The 19297-nt window shown below is 40.3% G+C and overlaps 1 protein-coding gene across 7 annotated transcripts in view; it reads right to left on the bottom strand.

Annotated features, from left to right (window-relative positions):
* The window catches only part of LOC139757901 (electron transfer flavoprotein beta subunit lysine methyltransferase-like), a 251269-nt gene that overhangs the window by 77980 nt on the left and 153992 nt on the right, over window positions 1-19297 (bottom strand). For 2 of the 7 annotated variants that reach the window (XM_071678839.1, XM_071678838.1), the window contains exon 4: window positions 9341-9500. In XM_071678839.1, coding sequence (XP_071534940.1) covers window positions 9341-9496 — 156 coding nt within the window. In that variant the 5' untranslated portion in view covers window positions 9497-9500. The other 5 variants (XM_071678841.1, XM_071678837.1, XM_071678842.1 and 2 more) reach the window with 5 other exon arrangements.

The following is a 19297-nucleotide window of genomic DNA, read 5'->3' as shown; positions in this document are numbered from 1 at the left end:
TGACTGTATTGTTGACTGGTTGGTAAGGTTATTTAATGTATGTATGATTCATGGTGAGGTGCCTGAGGATTGGCGGAATGCGTGCATAGTGCCATTGTACAAAGGCAAAGGGGATAAGAGTGAGTGCTCAAATTACAGAGGTATAAGTTTGTTGAGTATTCCTGGTAAATTATATGGGAGGGTATTGATTGAGAGGGTGAAGGCATGTACAGAGCATCAGATTGGGGAAGAGCAGTGTGGTTTCAGAAGTGGTAGAGGATGTGTGGATCAGGTGTTTGCTTTGAAGAATGTATGTGAGAAATACTTAGAAAAGCAAATGGATTTGTATGTAGCATTTATGGATCTGGAGAAGGCATATGATAGAGTTGATAGAGATGCTCTGTGGAAGGTATTAAGAATATATGGTGTGGGAGGCAAGTTGTTAGAAGCAGTGAAAAGTTTTTATCGAGGATGTAAGGCATGTGTACGTGTAGGAAGAGAGGAAAGTGATTGGTTCTCAGTGAATGTAGGTTTGCGGCAGGGGTGTGTGATGTCTCCATGGTTGTTTAATTTGTTTATGGATGGGGTTGTTAGGGAGGTAAATGCAAGAGTTTTGGAAAGAGGGGCAAGTATGAAGTCTGTTGGGGATGAGAGAGCTTGGGAAGTGAGTCAGTTGTTGTTCGCTGATGATACAGCGCTGGTGGCTGATTCATGTGAGAAACTGCAGAAACTGGTGACTGAGTTTGGTAAAGTGTGTGGAAGAAGAAAGTTAAGAGTAAATGTGAATAAGAGCAAGGTTATTAGGTACAGTAGGGTTGAGGGTCAAGTCAATTGGGAGGTGAGTTTGAATGGAGAAAAACTGGAGGAAGTGAAGTGTTTTAGATATCTGGGAGTGGATCTGGCAGCGGATGGAACCATGGAAGCGGAAGTGGATCATAGGGTGGGGGAGGGGGCGAAAATTCTGGGGGCCTTGAAGAATGTGTGGAAGTCGAGAACATTATCTCAGAAAGCAAAAATGGGTATGTTTGAAGGAATAGTGGTTCCAACAATGTTGTATGGTTGCGAGGCGTGGGCTATGGATAGAGTTGTGCGCAGGAGGATGGATGTGCTGGAAATGAGATGTTTGAGAACAATGTGTGGTGTGAGGTGGTTTGATCGAGTGAGTAACGTAAGGGTAAGAGAGATGTGTGGAAATAAAAAGAGCGTGGTTGAGAGAGCAGAAGAGGGTGTTTTGAAGTGGTTTGGGCACATGGAGAGGATGAGTGAGGAAAGATTGACCAAGAGGATATACGTGTCGGAGGTGGAGGGAACAAGGAGAAGAGGGAGTCCAAATTGGAGGTGGAAAGATGGAGTGAAAAAGATTTTGTGTGATCGGGGCCTGAACATGCAGGAGGGTGAAAGGAGGGCAAGGAATAGAGTGAATTGGAGCGATGTGGTATACCGGGGTTGACGTGCTGTCAGTGGATTGAATCAAGGCATGTGAAGCGTCTGGGGTAAACCATGGAAAGCTGTGTAGGTATGTATATTTGCGTGTGTGGACGTATGTATATACATGTGTATGGGGGGGGGTTGGGCCATTTCTTTCGTCTGTTTCCTTGCGCTACCTCGCAAACGCGGGAGACAGCGACAAAGTATAATAAAAAATAATATGATTCATAGTGAGGTGCCTGAGGATTGGCGGAATGCTTGCATAGTACCATTGTATAAAGGCAAAGGGGATAAGAGTGAGTGCTCAAATTACAGAGGTATAAATTTGTTGAGTATTCCTGGTAAATTATATGGGAGGGTATTGATTGAGAGGGTAAAGGCATGTACAGAGCATCAGATTGGGGAAGAGCAGTGAGGTTTCAGAAGTGATAGAGGATGTGTGGATCAGGTGTTTGCTTTGAAGAATGTATGTGAGAAATACTTAGAAAAGCAAATGGATTTGTATGTAGCATTTATGGATCTGGAGAAGGCATATGATAGAGTTGATAGAGATGCTCTGTGGAAGGTATTAAGAATATAGGGTGTGGGAGGCAAGTTGTTGGAAGCCGTGAAAAGTTTTTATCGAGGATGTAAGGCATGTGTACATGTAGGAAGAGAGGAAAGTGATTGGTTCTCAGTGAATGTAGGTTTGCCGTAGGGGTGTGTGATGTCTCCATGGTTGTTTAATTTGTTTATGGATGGGGTTGTTAGGGAGGTGAATGCAAGAGTTTTGGAAACAGAGGCAAGTATGCAGCCTGTTGTGGATGAGAGAGCTTGGGAAGTGAGTCAGTTGCTGTTTGCTGATGATACAGCGCTGGTGGCTGATTCATGTGAGAAACTGCAGAAGCTGGTGACTGAGTTTGGTAAAGTGTGTGAAAGAAGAAAGTTAAGAGTAAATGTGAATAAGAGCAAGGTTATTAGGTACAGTAGGGTTGAGGGTCAAGGCAATTGGGAGGTAAGTTTGAATGGAGAAAAACTGAAGGAAGTAAAGTGTTTTAGATATCTGGGAGTCGATCTGGTAGCAGATGGAACCATGGAAGCGGAAGTGAATCATAGGGTGGGGGAGGGGCGAAAATTCTGGGAGCCTTAAAGAATGTTTGGAAGTCGAGAACATTATCTCGGAAAGCAAAAATGGGTATGTTTGAAGGAATAGTGGTTCCAACAATGTTGTATGGTTGTGAGGCGTGGGCTATGGATAGAGTTGTGCGCAAGAGGGTGGATGTGCTGGAAATGAGATGTTTGAGGACAATATGTGGTGTGAGGTGGTTTGATCAAGTAAGTAATGTAAGGGTAAGAGAGATGTGTGGAAATAAAAAGTGTGGTTGAGAGAGCAGAAGAGGGTGTTTTGAAATGGTTTGGTCACATGGAGAGAATGAGTGAGGAAAGATTGACCAAGAGGATATATGTCAGAGGTGGAGGGAACGAGAAGTGGGAGACCTAATTGGAGGTGGAAAGATGGAGTGAAAAAGATTTTGAGTGATCGGGGCCTGAACATGCAGGAGGGTGAAAGGTGTGCAAGGAATAGAGTGAATTGGAACGATGTGGTATACCGGGGTCGATGTGCTGTCAATGGATTGAACCAGGGCATGTGAAGCGTCTGGGGCAAGCCACGGAAAGTTCTGTAGGGCCTGGATGTGGAAAGGGAGCTGTGGTTTCGGGCATTATTACATGACAGCTAGATACTGAGTGTGAACAAATGGGGCCTTTGGTGTCTTTTCTTGTGCTACCTCGCACACATGAGGGGGAGGGGGTTGTTATTCCATGTGTGGCGAGCTGGCGACGGGAATAAATAAAGGCAGATAGTATGAATTATTTACATGTGTATATATGTATATGTCTGTGTGTGTATATATATATGTGTACATTGAGGTGTATAGGTATGTATATTTGCATGTGTGGACGTGTATGTATATACATGTGTATGTGGGTGGGGTGGGCCATTCTTTCGTCTGTTTCCTTGCGCTACCTCGATAATGTGGGATACAGCGACAAGGCAAAATAAATAAATAAATAAATATTTACTATAATTACATAACTAGTGAGCCTGCTTCTGCTAAAGTTGATAATGACCATTATTAAGGAAGGCAAGTATTCTCCTAAGCAGATTTTTCAAGTGGAAAAGACTATCATTTTGGAAGAGAATGCCTGTTAGAACATTTCCCATGAAGAGAAGCCTACACCTATATTAAAAACTGCCCAGGATTGCTTGATGCTGCTTGTAGGGCACAATGTCAAAGGTGATTGCAAGCTTAAATCATTAATGATCTACCATTCAGAAAATCTCACATCTCTGAAGGGATATGTAAAACAATTTTTTACCTGTCTTTTACTATTCTAATCTGAAGGGATGGATAACAAAAAATTTTTCTGTGAGTATTTTGCTGCAAAGCTTCATTTGGAACTGAAAGAGTACTATGCAAAGAAGAGTTGTTATCAATAATATTTCCAGCCAGCCATCGTCAATACACAACCTCAGTGAGAGCATCAAACTAGTCTTCCTTCAACCTAACACAATATCTCTAATCCAGCCAATGGACCAGAGGGTGATATCTACTCTTAAGGTTTACTATTTGTGAAGAACATATGCAGAGCTTATGAAAGCTACAGAGAATGACCACATGACTGTGAAGGAATTCTAAAGTCCTTTATCATCATGGATGCCATTATGATCACTGGTGAGGAAATCACCAGTGTTTGTATGAATGAAGTGTGGCTGAAGCTTTGCCCTCAGTTTGTTCATGAATTCCAAGGTTTAAATGTTGACAGTGAAGTATCAAGAATGCATGCTAACACTGTGGAAATGGCAAAAAGTGTCAGCTTTGATGAGGTTAAGGAGGGTGATGCAGAGGAGCTGCTAGAAATACATAAGAAAGAGCTCGAGAATGAAGTTCTTCTTCAGTTAGAGAAGATATGCTTGGAAAGGAACCCCGATTTCTACTACTTACATCGCTTGATTTGTGTTTCTGACTCACCTGACCTTAAGAACATAATTATTGCTTAAAGTAAGAACATAATTATTGCTTAAAGTGAGAGGTACCTCTACTTTTTGACTATCCTTTTTTTGTAGACAACCACTCTATAGCAAAGTACAATACCCAAATTTTTTTCTTGAAAAGACACAGTATTTGTTCTCTTCCATTCCCCTGGCATTAATACCTCTTCCAATCATATCTCTTAACAATATTACAAGTAAAACAGCACATGATTCTGCACATTCTTTGAATACACATGGAAAAGCTTCATCAGGGCCACATGCCTAATAAGGATCATGATTCTTCGGAAACCAACTTTTGTCTAAGATGTCAAAGTTTTCCATAACATCTTCCTCATCCCCCTTAGTACCTGTTTAATTAATATTCCCAATCCCTGTTCCTAGCCAGGAGAAGCATGGGTATAAAAAAAAAATCTGATAAAAAGCTTCATTTGGTCATGGATCTGTCAACCTTCCATCTCTCAACATCAGACATACCAGCCTCCATCATCCACTGTCACAAAGTATATTCAGGGTATGTCCACAGACACAGTGAGAACTGGTTCAGGGCATGGTGTATGGAAAAGTTATTTTTCCCATGCCAAATGAAAACTATAAAGGAAACAGGAAAGTCAGGGTCATCTTTTCGGGTACATGCTAGTACATTTCAGTAGCACCACAATACAGGAATTTTTCTTTTCTCAAGCTGATCACTAAGGTTGGCAGTTCACATCCACTACAGATTAAAGGAGCATTGGCAAAAGAATACCTGCTTTACAAAGACTAGACACAGGAGATGTTTGAGGGCCTGAGTTTAGTTATCAATATTCAGCCCATTCCAAACCAGACCTCTGTGTGGTTAAGGCTGCAGTGGAACATTTACATAAATGTAAAAATCTCTTCCCATAACACGCAAACAGTAATCACAGACGATCCATTACCTAGAGAGCATCTCAAGGATGCAACTCAGATGAATCATGGACATATCAAACTTTGATGAGTAAAGTGCACCCCTGGCAAAAATGCATGTTCTGAAGAATGAAAAACCATTTCTCTACCACAGGCAAGCCACTTGCTTAGCAGGAGAATAAAACACCATTTTGACCCCTAGAATGAAGACTTTAGGTCTTTTCCTCCCCCACTAAGGACACAATTATATGCTAATCTCCATATTAATGACTGTCAAGTGATCACACTAGAATTGACAATCAAAACAAAGTCTCAGAGGAAGCCAAGGATCAATCTGGTGTGCAGTAAACCATCTGAATGTGTTCCAGATTCATACAGCATATTTTGTTATTATCCTTTGCCTCATCAATGACCAACAAAACCTTAACCCATGTAAAGTGCCTCCACAATGAGAAGCTTACAGAATTCTAAAACTATTAACAAAGTAGAAAATACATAAAGTAAATTCACATAAAGCATATAAAAGGCAGTGATAGGACAGCCTAGTTTCAATAAATTCTAAGGTCACTGCCATCCTGCATCAGCTGATGCCAGCAGTGTCTCCAGGGATACTATCCTCAAGAAAAAGCAAAGTACGTGCAATAAGTGTCTTGTAAACCATAAAAGGATGAAGAAAGATACCATTCTGTCATTCAGAAGAGCAGGAATTAGAGCAAAGAAACTGCAAGGCACAGGAAACCAGACTGCAATTCACTAGACCCAAGCATAAGAATGATGGGAATGGCTAAATACTAAATAGTTCAAGCCACTTACCTCCATCCTGCAATATCAGGTCAGGACAGGTTACTATAGTATTGTACATGTATGGTTGTTAAGTGTAAATGAATATTTGCCAGCCTCATATATACAGGTCAAATGAGGAGATCCTTATGAACATACCATATTTCTTTTAGGTAAAACATTATATTGAGTAAAACACCATACAGAGTGAAAGAAGAAAGTGTACTAAACCTTAGGTTATAGGGGAGAAAGACTGAAAGAGGCAAGATATTTTATCTATTTAGGAGCTGTCTTAGGCAAGTTTAGTGATATGGAAGGAGATATAAGGGAGACAGCAGTATAGGGTACAAGAGATAAGGAGTTCTTTAATAGAATACTGAAGGGTATAGGTGTAAATATGGAAGTGAAGAGAGGAGAAGGAACAGCATAGTCTTCCCAAACCTGACCTATGCAGTTGAAACATGGAAATGGAATGAGTCACAGAGGTCAAAAATCCAGGCTGTGGAAATGAGCTATTTGAGAGCATGCAGTATGACTATATGGAATGAAGAAAGGAATGAAGGGGTGTATGAGAGATGTGGTATGGCAGGGAATACAAAGGAAATGAATTGTGAAGTGGAGAGTGAGTGAAACGTAATCCTTTGCAGTGGTTTGGGCATGTGGAAAGAATGCAGGACAGGGAGTTTACAAGGAGAGTGTACAATAATACAATTAAAGGGGTTGGTGTGAGAGGAAGACCACTTGGACATGGGGAAACAGAGTGGCAGAATACTGGAGGGAGAGAAATGGATGTGAGGGAGTCATGTAAGGACATGGATAAGAGGAGACTCTTTTGCAGTGAACACCCTTTTGATGGGAGTTCCTGGAGGGAATATGCATCAGAGAGAAAAAAAGACAGAGAGCATTATTCAACCCCCAACAAGCAAGTGTTCTCTCCAAAGCTCATAGGGCTCTGTCTACAGGCAAAAAACACAAAGTAGCCTCCAGATGAGAGAATTTTCTTTTTTTTTTTCTTTCCTTTTTTTTTTGCTTTGTCGCTGTCTCCCGCGTTTGCGAGGTAGCGCAAGGAAACAGACGAAAGAAATGGCCCAACCCACCCCCATACACATGTATATACATACGTCCACACACGCAAATATACATACCTACACAGCTTTCCATGGTTTACCCCAGACGCTTCACATGCCGCGATTCAATCCACTGACAGCACGTCAACCCCGGTATACCACATCGCTCCAATTCACTCTATTCCTTGCCCTCCTTTCACCCTCCTGCATGTTCAGGCCCCGATCACACAAAATCTTTTTCACTCCATCTTTCCACCTCCAATTTGGTCTCCCTCTTCTCCTCGTTCCCTCCACCTCCGACACATATATCCTCTTGGTCAATCTTTCCTCACTCATTCTCTCCATGTGCCCAAACCATTTCAAAACACCCTCTTCTGCTCTCTCAACCACGCTCTTTTTATTTCCACACATCTCTCTTACCCTTACGTTACTCACTCGATCAAACCACCTCACACCACACATTGTCCTCAAACATCTCATTTCCAGCACATCCATCCTCCTGCGCACAACTCTATCCATAGCCCACGCCTCGCAACCATACAACATTGTTGGAACCACTATTCCTTCAAACATACCCATTTTTGCTTTCCGAGATAATGTTCTCGACTTCCACACATTCTTCAAGGCTCCCAGAATTTTCGCCCCCTCCCCCACCCTATGATCCACTTCCGCTTCCATGGTTACATCCGCTGCCAGATCCACTCCCAGATATCTAAAACACTTCACTTCCTCCAGTTTTTTCTCCATTCAAACTCACCTCCCAATTGACTTGACCCTCAACCCTACTGTACCTAATAACCTTGCTCTTATTCACATTTACTCTTAACTTTCTTCTTTCACACACTTTACCAAACTCAGTCACCAGCTTCTGCAGTTTCTCACATGAATGAGCCACCAGCGCTGTATCATCAGCGAACAACAACTGACTCACTTCCCAAGCTCTCTCATCCCCAACAGACTTCATACTTGCCCCTCTTTCCAAAACTCTTGCATTCACCTCCCTAACAACCCCATCCATAAACAAATTAAACAACCATGGAGACAGATGAGAGATACCAAACTTATTTCTTGTGTAAAATTATTAGTTAAACATGTGGTCTACTATAGGTTGAGTGTCCCTTACCCAAAATGCCTGGGACCAGAAGTGTTTTGGATTTTGGATTATTTTGGAATCTGGAATATTTGTATATAAATAATGAGATATCTTGGGGATGGGACCCAAGTTTAGACACAAAATCCGTTGATGTTTCATGCACACCTTATGCACACAGCCTGAAGGTAATCTATACAATATCTTTGATAATTTTGTGCATGAAACAAAGTTTGTGTACAATGAACCATCAGAAAGCTAAGGTGTCACAACCTCAGCCACTCATGTGGGCAATCTGTGGTTGTTTGGCATCATCTTCTTTCCTGACTTTGAATTTATATGCTGCTGATAAGCAGTACTGTTTTACACTTTTAATACAATGAAAAAATAATTTGTTTAGGTGTGGAATTTTCAAGTCATGTTGAAACTCAAAAAGTTTTGGATTTGGGAGCATTTTAGATTTCAGATTAGGGATGCTCAACCTGTAATACTAAACAGCATTTTAAATGTACACAAAAATTCTTCATATCATTCTATTACTTAAGCTATCATCACATGTATGATACTTATAGCATTTAAAATGCAGTATTTTTTCTGTAACCATAAGTAAACCAATATCTAATGTGCACCGTGTGATGTCCTTCTGACTCTGGAGTCATACTGCAACTTGATGATCTTCTTCAAGTATAATGCTATGCTTTTATACATTACTTTAAGCTATTTCAATTCCTCTATTATTGCACTGTCCACCTGTCCTTAAGAATTCAACAGTTTTAGTTCCACTGGAAATCTCTTCACTCTATTCATTTCAAAGATACCACTCACTACCAACTTTATAGCTGACTATGGAGGGAAAGAAACAGTTACATCTTTCATAAACAAAACCAAATATATTCTGTAACAAAAATAAATTTTTCGTGCATATTTGCCATTTCCCACAATAACATGGCATTGCTAAGAACAGATGAAGTATAGGCCTCTTTCACTCACATCCACTCACTTGCTGTCATATGTAATATATCATTCTCTATTAAGTTAATTCAACTGGACTATAAACATTTTTCAAAAAAGTCTCACCTTTTGTGAATTGCTATAATGTGCCATTTTGTAAATATCTGGTGTGTCAGGTATCAGAAAACCCAGAGGTGACTTTGGCAATGCAGGAAAAGGATATATTCTTCCACTTTGCATTTTAATCTTGGAAAGAATAAAATTCATCCTCTGAAAATGCATCTTCCTGAAAAAGGAAAATTTACAATTTGATTTCTTCTATATAATTCTTTTGATCATCACGTTTTGTGTGAAAAATCAAAAGCAATGGGGATAAAGTCTGTGGCATGGTTTTACTCATATATGACTGGAAGGAATCAGGTAGTTAAAATTGATGAATATTATTCCGAGCCTTGTAGTGGAGTTCCACAGGGAAGTATTTCATGTAAATGACATGAAAATTAGTGTATAATGCCAACTTCTTTATGCTGATGACAGTATTCTAATTGTATCGCACGAGGATGCTAAAATTATCTTAAATAGATTAGGAACAGGACTTGAATCATGTAATAACTGGATGATTAATAACAAACTGTCCCTTCACCTTGGAAAAACTTAAGTTATAATAGTAAGATCTGAGAGAAAACTAGAGAGGGTAAATAATTTTGCAATAAAATGTAATGGTCAGGTAACAAAAGGAATAAAGTCAGGGAAGTACTTAGGAGTTTATATGGACCAATGTGCCTCTGGGGAGTTAAACTGTCAGTTCATAAATTTTTATACAGACAAGCAAATGGCTTTAATCAGAAAATTAAGAAAACCTGATGTTCTACTTTAATTCAACCTCATTTTGATTATGCATGTTCTTGGTACTCTGGAGTACAAAGTAAATCCAGAAAGCAGCTACAAATTTGTCAAAACAGAATTATTTAATCTATTCTACAGGTAGACTCCAGAGCTCACGTTGGCCAAGCAGAGTGGGAGAAAGTAAACATGTTGAGCGTTGAGAATTGGGTTAAGCAATAAAACTGAATCGTGTTTTTAATATATACAACAACAGAGGGCCCACATACCTTACATAAAACTTTCATAGGGTAGTAAATATCCAATCAATCAGGACTAGACATAGTGAATTTAACTTCTGTGTAACAAGAGCCAAGGCAACTGCAGCTAATACCTTCTATCATACAACTATTAAAGAATGGAATTCATTACCAAATAATGCAAATGAGTGGGAGATGTATAAAAGAAAGAGGCAAGAGGTCATGATAAAGGTGCAAGAGGTGAAAAAGAGGGCAAATGAGAGTTGGTGTGAGAGAGTATCTTTAAATTTTAGGGAGAAAAAAAAGATGTCTTAGAAGGAGGTAAATAAAGTGCGTAAGACAAGGGAACAAATGGGAACTTCAGTGAAGGGGGCTAATGGGTAGGTGATAACGAGTGGTGGTGTTGTGAGAAGATGGAGTGAGAATTTTGAAGGTTTGTCGAATGTGTTTGATGATAGAGTGGCAGATATAGGGTGTTTTGGTCGAGGTGGTGTACAAAGTGAGAGGGTTAGGGAAAATGATTTGGTAAACAGAGAAGAGGTAGTAAAAGCTTTGCAGAAGATGAAAGCCGGCAAGGCAGTGGGTTTGAATGGTATTGCAGCGGAATTTATTAAAAAAGAGGATGACTGTATTGTTGACTGGTTGGTAAGGTTATTTAATGTATGTATGATTCATGGTGAGGTGCCCAAGGATTGGCAGAATGCTTGCACAGTGCCATTGTACAAAGGCAAAGGGGATAAGAGTGAGTGCTCAAATTACAGAGGTATAAGTTTGTTGAGTATTCCTGGTAAATTATATGGGAGGGTATTGATTGAGAGGGTGAAGGCATGTACAGAGCATCAGATTGGGGAAGAGCAGTGTGGTCTCAGAAGTGGCAGAGGATGTGTGGATCAGGTGTTTGCTTTGAAGAATGTATGTGAGAAATACTTAGAAAAGCAAATGGATTTGTATGTAGCATTTATGGATCTGGAGAAGGCATAAGATAGAGTTGACAGAGATGGTCTGTGGGAGGTATTAAGAATATATGGTGTGGGAGGCAAGTTGTTAGAAGCAGTGAAGAGTCTTTATCAAGGATGTAAGGCATGTGTACGTGTAGGAAGAGAGGAAAGTGATTGGTTCTCAGTGAATGTAGGTTTGCGGCAGGGGTGTGTGATGTCTCCATGGTTGTTTAATTTGTTTATGGATAGGGTTGTTAGGGAGGTGAATGCAAGAGTTTTGGAAAGAGGGGCAAGTATGCAGTCTGTTGTGGAGGAGAGAGCTTGGGAAGTGAGTCAGTTGTTGTTTGCTGATGATACAGCGCTGGTGGCTGATTCATGTGAGAAACTGCAGAAGCTGGTGACTGAGTTTGGTAAAGTGTGTAAAAGAAGAAAGTTAAGACTAAATGTGAATAAGAGCAAGGTTATTAGGTACAGTAGGGTTGAGGGTCAAGTCAATTGGGAGGTAAGTTTGAATGGAGAAAAACTGGAGGAAGTAAAGTGTTTTAGATATCTGGGAGTGGATCTGGCAGCAGATGGAACCATGGAAGCGGAAGTGAATCATAGGGTGGGGGAGGGGGCGAAAATCCTGGGAGCCTTGAAGAATGTGTGGAAGTCGAGAATATTACCTCAGAAAGCAAAAATGGGTATGTTTGAAGGAATAGTGGTTCCAACAATGTTGTATGGTTGCGAGGCGTGGGCTATGGATAGAGTAGTGCGCAGGAGGATGGATGTGCTGGAAATGAGATGTATGAGGACAATATGTGGTGTGAGGTGGTTTGATCGAGTAAGTAATATAAGGGTAAGAGAGATGTGTGGAAATAAGAAGAGCGTGGTTGAGAGAGCAGAAGAGAGTGTTTTGAAATGGTTTGGGCACATGGAGAGAATGAGTGAGGAAAGATTGACCAAGAAGATATATGTGTCGGAGGTGGAGGGAGCGAGAAGTGGGAGACCAAATTGGAGGTGGAAAGATGGAGTGAAAAAGATTTTGAGTGATCGGGGCCTGAACATGCAGGAGGGTGAAAGGCGTGCAAGGAATAGAGTGAATTGGATCAATGTGGTATATCGGGGTCGACATGCTGCCAATGGATTGAATCAGGGCATGTGAAGCATCTGGGGTAAACCATGGAAAGTTCTGTGGGGCCTGGATGTGGAGGGGGAGCTGTGGTTTCAGGCATTATTGCATGACAGCCAGAGACTGAGTGTGAACAAATTTTACTACCTCTTCTCTGTTTACCACATCATTTTCCCTAACCCTCTCACTTTGCACACCACCTTGACCAAAACACCCTATATCTGCCACTCTATCATCAAACACATTCAACAAACCTTCAAAATACTCACTCCATCTCCTTCTCACATCACCACTACTTGTTATCACCTCCCCATTAGTGCCCTTCACTGAAGTTCCCATTTGCTCCCTTGTCTTACGCACTTTATTTACCTCCTTCCAGAACATCTTTTTATTCTCCCTAAAATTTAATGATACTCTCTCACCCCAACTCTCATTTGCCCTCTTTTTCACCTCTTGCACCTTTCTCTTGACCTCCTGCCTCTTTCTTTTATAAATCTCCCACTCATTTGCATTTTTTCCCTGCAAAAATCGTCCAAATGCCTCTCTCTAATAATCTCTAATAATCTTACTTCTTCATCCCACCACTCACTACCCTTTCTAATCAACTCACCTCCCATGCTTCTCATGCCACAAGCATCTTTTGCACAAGCCATCACTGCTTCCCTAAATACATCCCATTCCTCCCCCACTCCCCGTACCTCCTTTGTTTTCACCTTTTTCCATTCTGTACTCAGTCTCTCCTGGTACTTTCTCAAACAAGTCTCCTTCCCAAGCTCACTTACTCTCACCACTCTCTTCACCCCAACATTATCTCTTCTTTCCTGAAAACCCCTACAAATCTTCACCTTTGCCTCCACAAGATAATGATCAGACACCCCTCCAGTTGCACCTCTCAGCACATTAACATCCAAAAGTCTCTCTTTCACGCGCCTATCAATTAACACATAATCCAATAACGCTCTCTGGCCATCTCTCCTATTTACATATTATATATTCATATATATTGATGTTTGAGGACAATTTGTGGTGTGAGGTGGTTTGATCGAGTGAGTAACGTAAGGGTAAGAGAGATGTGTAGAAATAAAAAGAGCGTGGTTGAGAGAGCAGAAGAGGGTGTTTTAAAGTGGTTTGGGCACATGGAGAGAATGAGTGAGGAAAGATTGACCAAGAGGATATATGTGTCGGAGGTGGAGGGAACGAGGAGAAGAGGGAGACCAAATTGCAGGTGGAAAGATGGAGTGAAAAAGATTTTGTGTGATCGGGGCCTGAACATGCAGGAGGGTGAAAGGAGGGCAAGGAATAGAGTGAATTGGAGCGATGTGGTATACCGGGGTTGACGTGCTGTCAGTGGATTGAATCAAGGCATGTGAAGCGTCTGGGGTAAACCATGGAAATTGTGTAGGTATGTATATTTGCGTGTGTGGACGTATGTATATACATGTGTATGGGGGGGGTTGGGCCATTTCTTTCGTCTGTTTCCTTGCGCTACCTCGCAAACGCGGGAGACAGCGACAAAGTATAAAAAAAAAAAAAAAAAATATTGAAAAGGATTACAATTTTGCACGTGATCAAGTATAATCATATGAGTCCGTGGGGAAAATGAAACATGATGAGTTCCCAAGTGCACTTTCATGTAATAATCACATCATCAGGGTAGATGCAAGAGAGAAATATAACCATCAGTTGATATACAATGAAGACGTAGCTAGGACATCATTTGGTAAACCTGTGATTGTCCAAGACAGACAATGAGCGTATCATAAACTTATGTGGACAAGGTGAATCGTTTACAAATTTCATCAATGATAAAGTTATCCAACTTGTATAGAACTTTACAAGTTTTAAGGTTATATTTCTTTGTGTATTTAATAATAGAAGATTCAATGATATTTCTCATGGTACTGGAGTTAGAGTTAATAACTCCTTTTATGTAAATGTAAATGTTGCCTTCAGCAGCAATAATACTATAAAGAATATCTTAATCAGGAGCTCACCAGAAAATTCTCCTGGATGCATCTATAAAGTGCCATGTAGAAATTGATAAGTTTTATGTTGCGCAGACTGGTAAGGATCTTTCTATTAGACTCAAGCAACATAAATGTAGGATAAGAAGATGACAAGCATCAAATGCCTTGTTTAATCATGTTAAAAACTATGATCATTGTACTGGCTGGAGTAATACCATCATCACATACGGCTGTAAACTAGAGGTGAATAAACTCAATGTATCATAGCTTTTTTTTTTTTTTTTTTACCAAAGTCGCATAGTATAAGGTATTATTTGGTGTATCAGGCAATTTCAAGAACTTTCTGGGTTTTTGCCCATCGCTAAGAGGAGAGGCGTAAAATAGCAATTTTGTTTTCCAAAATGTCATTTCCTCAAAAGAAAAAAAAAATACGGTCTCAGTACACCAATGGCCTAAAGATACTTCAAATAATATGAGTAAGTAAAGGAGGCTTTGGGGTACCAGGGTCTAAACATTCAACAGGGTGAGATTAGTGAAGAGGATATGATGATTATCACTGGATTACAAAGGGTGTTATGCTATTTCAAGGCAGAAGTAGAGCATGTGAAGCCGTCAAGGAAAACGATGGTGTACCTTACTGAGCTTGGGTGCGGTCAGTAGGATAAGAATAACCGCTAGAGCGTAAATGTGTACAAATGAAGCCATTTGATCGTTCGTTCCTGACACTACCTTATAGGGCAGAAGAAATAGCTAGGTTTGATAATAAAGAGTAATGACCGATCACATGAAGATTGTGCCCCGTCACTCCCATACGTTATATAGGCAGAGGCATTAGGCTAGCCTTATGCATGTTGAGGTTAAAAGTAGTATGATAATGAAAACAAAATGATACTAATTGACATTGTTATGGAGATTCAAGCAAGTACTACGACTGTATATTTTCTAACAACGCGGAGTCTAATCGATTTCAGAGGATAAATAATACCTCGCAAAATTGGTGGTGCGAGTGTGGTTGTGAGAGTGGCGACATCTGTTGAGGGAGGCAGGCAACACAACGTAAACAATACGACATGGTAGGTTGGCCGACACATTGAGGTTTTCTTCACCGCACCTTAGTTTTTCTGCATTACAATTTGGAACTGACTTTCCTTTAATTATAACGCAAGTCAAAATATGTATTGTCATGAATTAAGTCACATCAAATAATGGCATTTTAAAGTGTAGGTTTACCGGTAGATTCAGAGCCAACGCTTATGTTTCAAGCAGACCGTATCTCCCTGGAGGTTCTCGGTTTTTCTGCCTTTCTAGAAAGCATATTTCATGTGCTTACGGAAAGGGAAGAGATGAATATTCTTTTTCTAGGAAGCACAAAAATAAATCATTGAGTAGTAAACACATATTAATTGATTCATTACGTAGTAGTGAATTAGAGGAGCCTGATTTGCTGCATCATTTCTTATCCAGTGGTATTAATTATACAAGAGGGGAGGGTTACGATATGTGGAGGTAAAATTTTGACACACTTCTAAAAATTAATAAATCTGTGATAATTTTTAAACTTTCCTTTAGCATATGCCTTACGTTCCATTTAATTTAAAGAAAAATTTGGAAACATCTAATTCAGCCCTGCATCAAAACTGACTTTAGGAAATAGATATGCTTGGTTCAGGTAAATTATACCGTTTGTTTGTTTTGATTAAATATGCTTGTGTAGCATTATCTGAATATTTGAGCAGTATCTGGATTAATATATTTATAGAATGATAATATGTATATGTAGATATTATGGATGTCAAAATAATAAGAACCTGTGGAAATGTCACCTGTTAGCCAAAATGGTAAAAGAAACTTACAAACATTATATTTTTCTCTTGTGGGATATCGTATTGGGTTGCCTGACTCTTAACATCCTGTGCTATTTTAGTGTCAAATTTACTTGACTGTGAATAATATAGTTTGATTAGAATGTTCAATTGTTAAAACGTGATTGCTAGGAGGTTAGGTGAGTTTTACTTTCATTCTGTTGACTTTCTACTAGTGCTTTACTTACTTTTGCTTTAATTAACCAAAAATACCCCTGAATACCCTTTGACTAACTGAAAATACCCCTGAATACACTTGTAACTTTTTTGTTCTTATGTTAAATGAGATGGCACAGATAACTGAATTCTTTAATCATAGTTATTTAATACACATTTTTTTTTATTTCATTATACTTGATCGCCATTTCCCACATCAGTGAGGTAGTGCTAGGAAACAGACGAAGAAAGATCCTACACTTATACACACATATATACATACATGCTCATACACACTTGTATACATACATGCTGATATACATACACATATATTTTTTATTTATTTTGCTTTGTCACTGTCTCCCGCGTTAATGAGGTAGCGCAAGGAAACAGACGAAAGAATGGCCCAACCCACCCACATACACATGTATATACATACATGTCCACACACGCACATATACACACTTATACATCTCAATGCATACACACATATATATATATATATATATATATATATATATATATATATATATATATATATATATATATATACAAACATAGACATATACATATATACACATGTACATAATTCATACTGTCTGCCTTTATTCGTTCCCATCGCCACCCCGCCATACATGAAATAACAACCCCCTCCCCCCTCATGTACGCGAGTTAGTGCTAGGAAAAGGCAACAAAGGCCACATTCGTTCACACTCGGTCTCTAGCTGTCATGTAATAATGCACCGAAAGCACAGCTCCCTTTCCACATCCAGGCCCCACACAACTTTCCATGGTTTACCCCAGATGCTTCACATGCCCTGGTTCAACTCATTGACAGCACGTCGATCCCGGTATACCACATTGTTCCAATTCACTCTATTATTCCTTGCACGCCTTTCACCCTCCTGCATGTTCAGGTCCCGATCACTCAAAATCTTTTTTTACTCCATCTTTCCACCACCAATTTAGTCTCCCACTTCTCGTTCCCTTCACCTCTGACACATATATCCTCTTTGTCAATCTTTCCTCACTCATTCTCTCCATGTGACCAAACCATTTCAAAACACCCTCTTCTGCTCTCTCAACCACACTCTTTTTATTACCACACATCTCTCTTACCCTTTCATTACTTACTCGATCAAACCACCTCACACCACATATTGTCCTCAAATATCTCATTTCCAGCACATCCACCCTTCTCTGCACAACTCTATCTATAGCCTATGCCTTGCAACCATATTACATTGTTGGAACCAATATTCCTTCAAAGATACCCATTTTTGCTTTCCAAGATAACGTTCTTGACTTCCATACATTTTTTCAATGCTCCCAGAACTTTCGCTTCCCTTCCCCACCCTATGATTCACTTCCGCTTCCATGGTTCCATCCGCTGCCAAATCTAATCCCAGATATCTAAAACACTTCACTTCCTCCAGTTTTTCTCCATTCAAACTTACCTCCTAATTGACTTGTCCCTCAACCCTACTGTACCTAATAACCTTGCTCTTATTCACATTTACTCTCAGCTTTCTTCTTTCAGACACACTTTACCAAACTCAGTCACCAGCTTCTGCAGTTTCTCACACGAATCAGCCACCAGCACTGTATCATCAGCGAACAACAACTGACTAATTTCCCAAGCTCTCTCATCCACAACAGACTGCATACTTGCCCCTCTTTCCAAAACTCTTGCATTCACCTCCCTAACAACCCCATCCATAAACAAATTGAAGTTTTATGTATATATATTCCTGGTAAATTATATGGGAGGGTATTGATTGAGAGGGTGAAGGCATGTACAGAGCATCAGATTGGGGAAGAGCAGTGTGGTTTCAGAAGTGGTAGAGGATGTGTGGATCAGGTGTTTGCTTTGAAGAATGTATGTGAGAAATACTTAGAAAAGCAAATGGATTTGTATGTAGCATTTATGGATCTGGAGAAGGCATATGATAGAGTTGATAGAGATGCTCTGTGGAAGGTATTAAGAATATATGGTGTGGGAGGAAAGTTGTTAGAAGCAGTGAAAAGTTTTTATCGAGGATGTAAGGCATGTGTACGTGTAGGAAGAGAGGAAAGTGATTGGTTCTCAGTGAATGTAGGTTTGCGGCAGGGGTGTGTGATGTCTCCATGGTTGTTTAATTTGTTTATGGATGGGGTTGTTAGGGAGGTAAATGCAAGAGTTTTGGAAAGAGGGGCAAGTATGAAGTCTGTTGGGGATGAGAGAGCTTGGGAAGTGAGTCAGTTGTTGTTCGCTGATGATACAGCGCTGGTGGCGGATTCATGTGAGAAACTGCAGAAGCTGGTGACTGAGTTTGGTAAAGTGTGTGGAAGAAGAAAGTTAAGAGTAAATGTGAATAAGAGCAAGGTTATTAGGTACAGTAGGGTTGAGGGTCAAGTAAATTGGGAGGTGAGTTTGAATGGAGAAAAACTGGAGGAAGTGAAGTGTTTTAGATATCTGGGAGTGGATCTGGCAGCGGATGGAACCATGGAAGCGGAAGTGGATCATAGGGTGGGGGAGGGGGCGAAAATTCTGGGGGCCTTGAAGAATGTGTGGAAGTCGAGAACATTATCTCGGAAAGCAAAAATGGGTATGTTTGAAGGAATAGTGGTTCCAACAATGTTGTATGGTTGTGAGGCGTGGGCTATGGATAGAGTTGTGCGCAGGAGGATGGATGTGCTGGAAATGAGATGTTTGAGGACAATGTGTGGTGTGAGGTGGTTTGATCGAGTGAGTAATGTAAGGGTAAGAGAGATGTGTGGAAATAAAAAGAGCATGGTTGAGAGAGCCGAAGAGGGTGTTTTGAAGTGGTTTGGGCGCATGGAGAGAATGAGTGAGGAAAGATTGACCAAGAGGATATATGTGTCGGAGGTGGAGGGAACGAGGAGAAGAGGGAGACCAAGTTGGAGGTGGAAAGATGGAGTGAAAAAGATTTTGTGTGATCGGGGCCTGAACATGCAGGAGGGTGA

Source organism: Panulirus ornatus, chromosome 28 (genome assembly GCF_036320965.1).
Source record: "Panulirus ornatus isolate Po-2019 chromosome 28, ASM3632096v1, whole genome shotgun sequence".
NCBI classification, from domain to species: Eukaryota; Metazoa; Arthropoda; class Malacostraca; order Decapoda; family Palinuridae; genus Panulirus; species Panulirus ornatus.
This window is presented reverse-complemented; position numbering and strand designations above follow the sequence as displayed.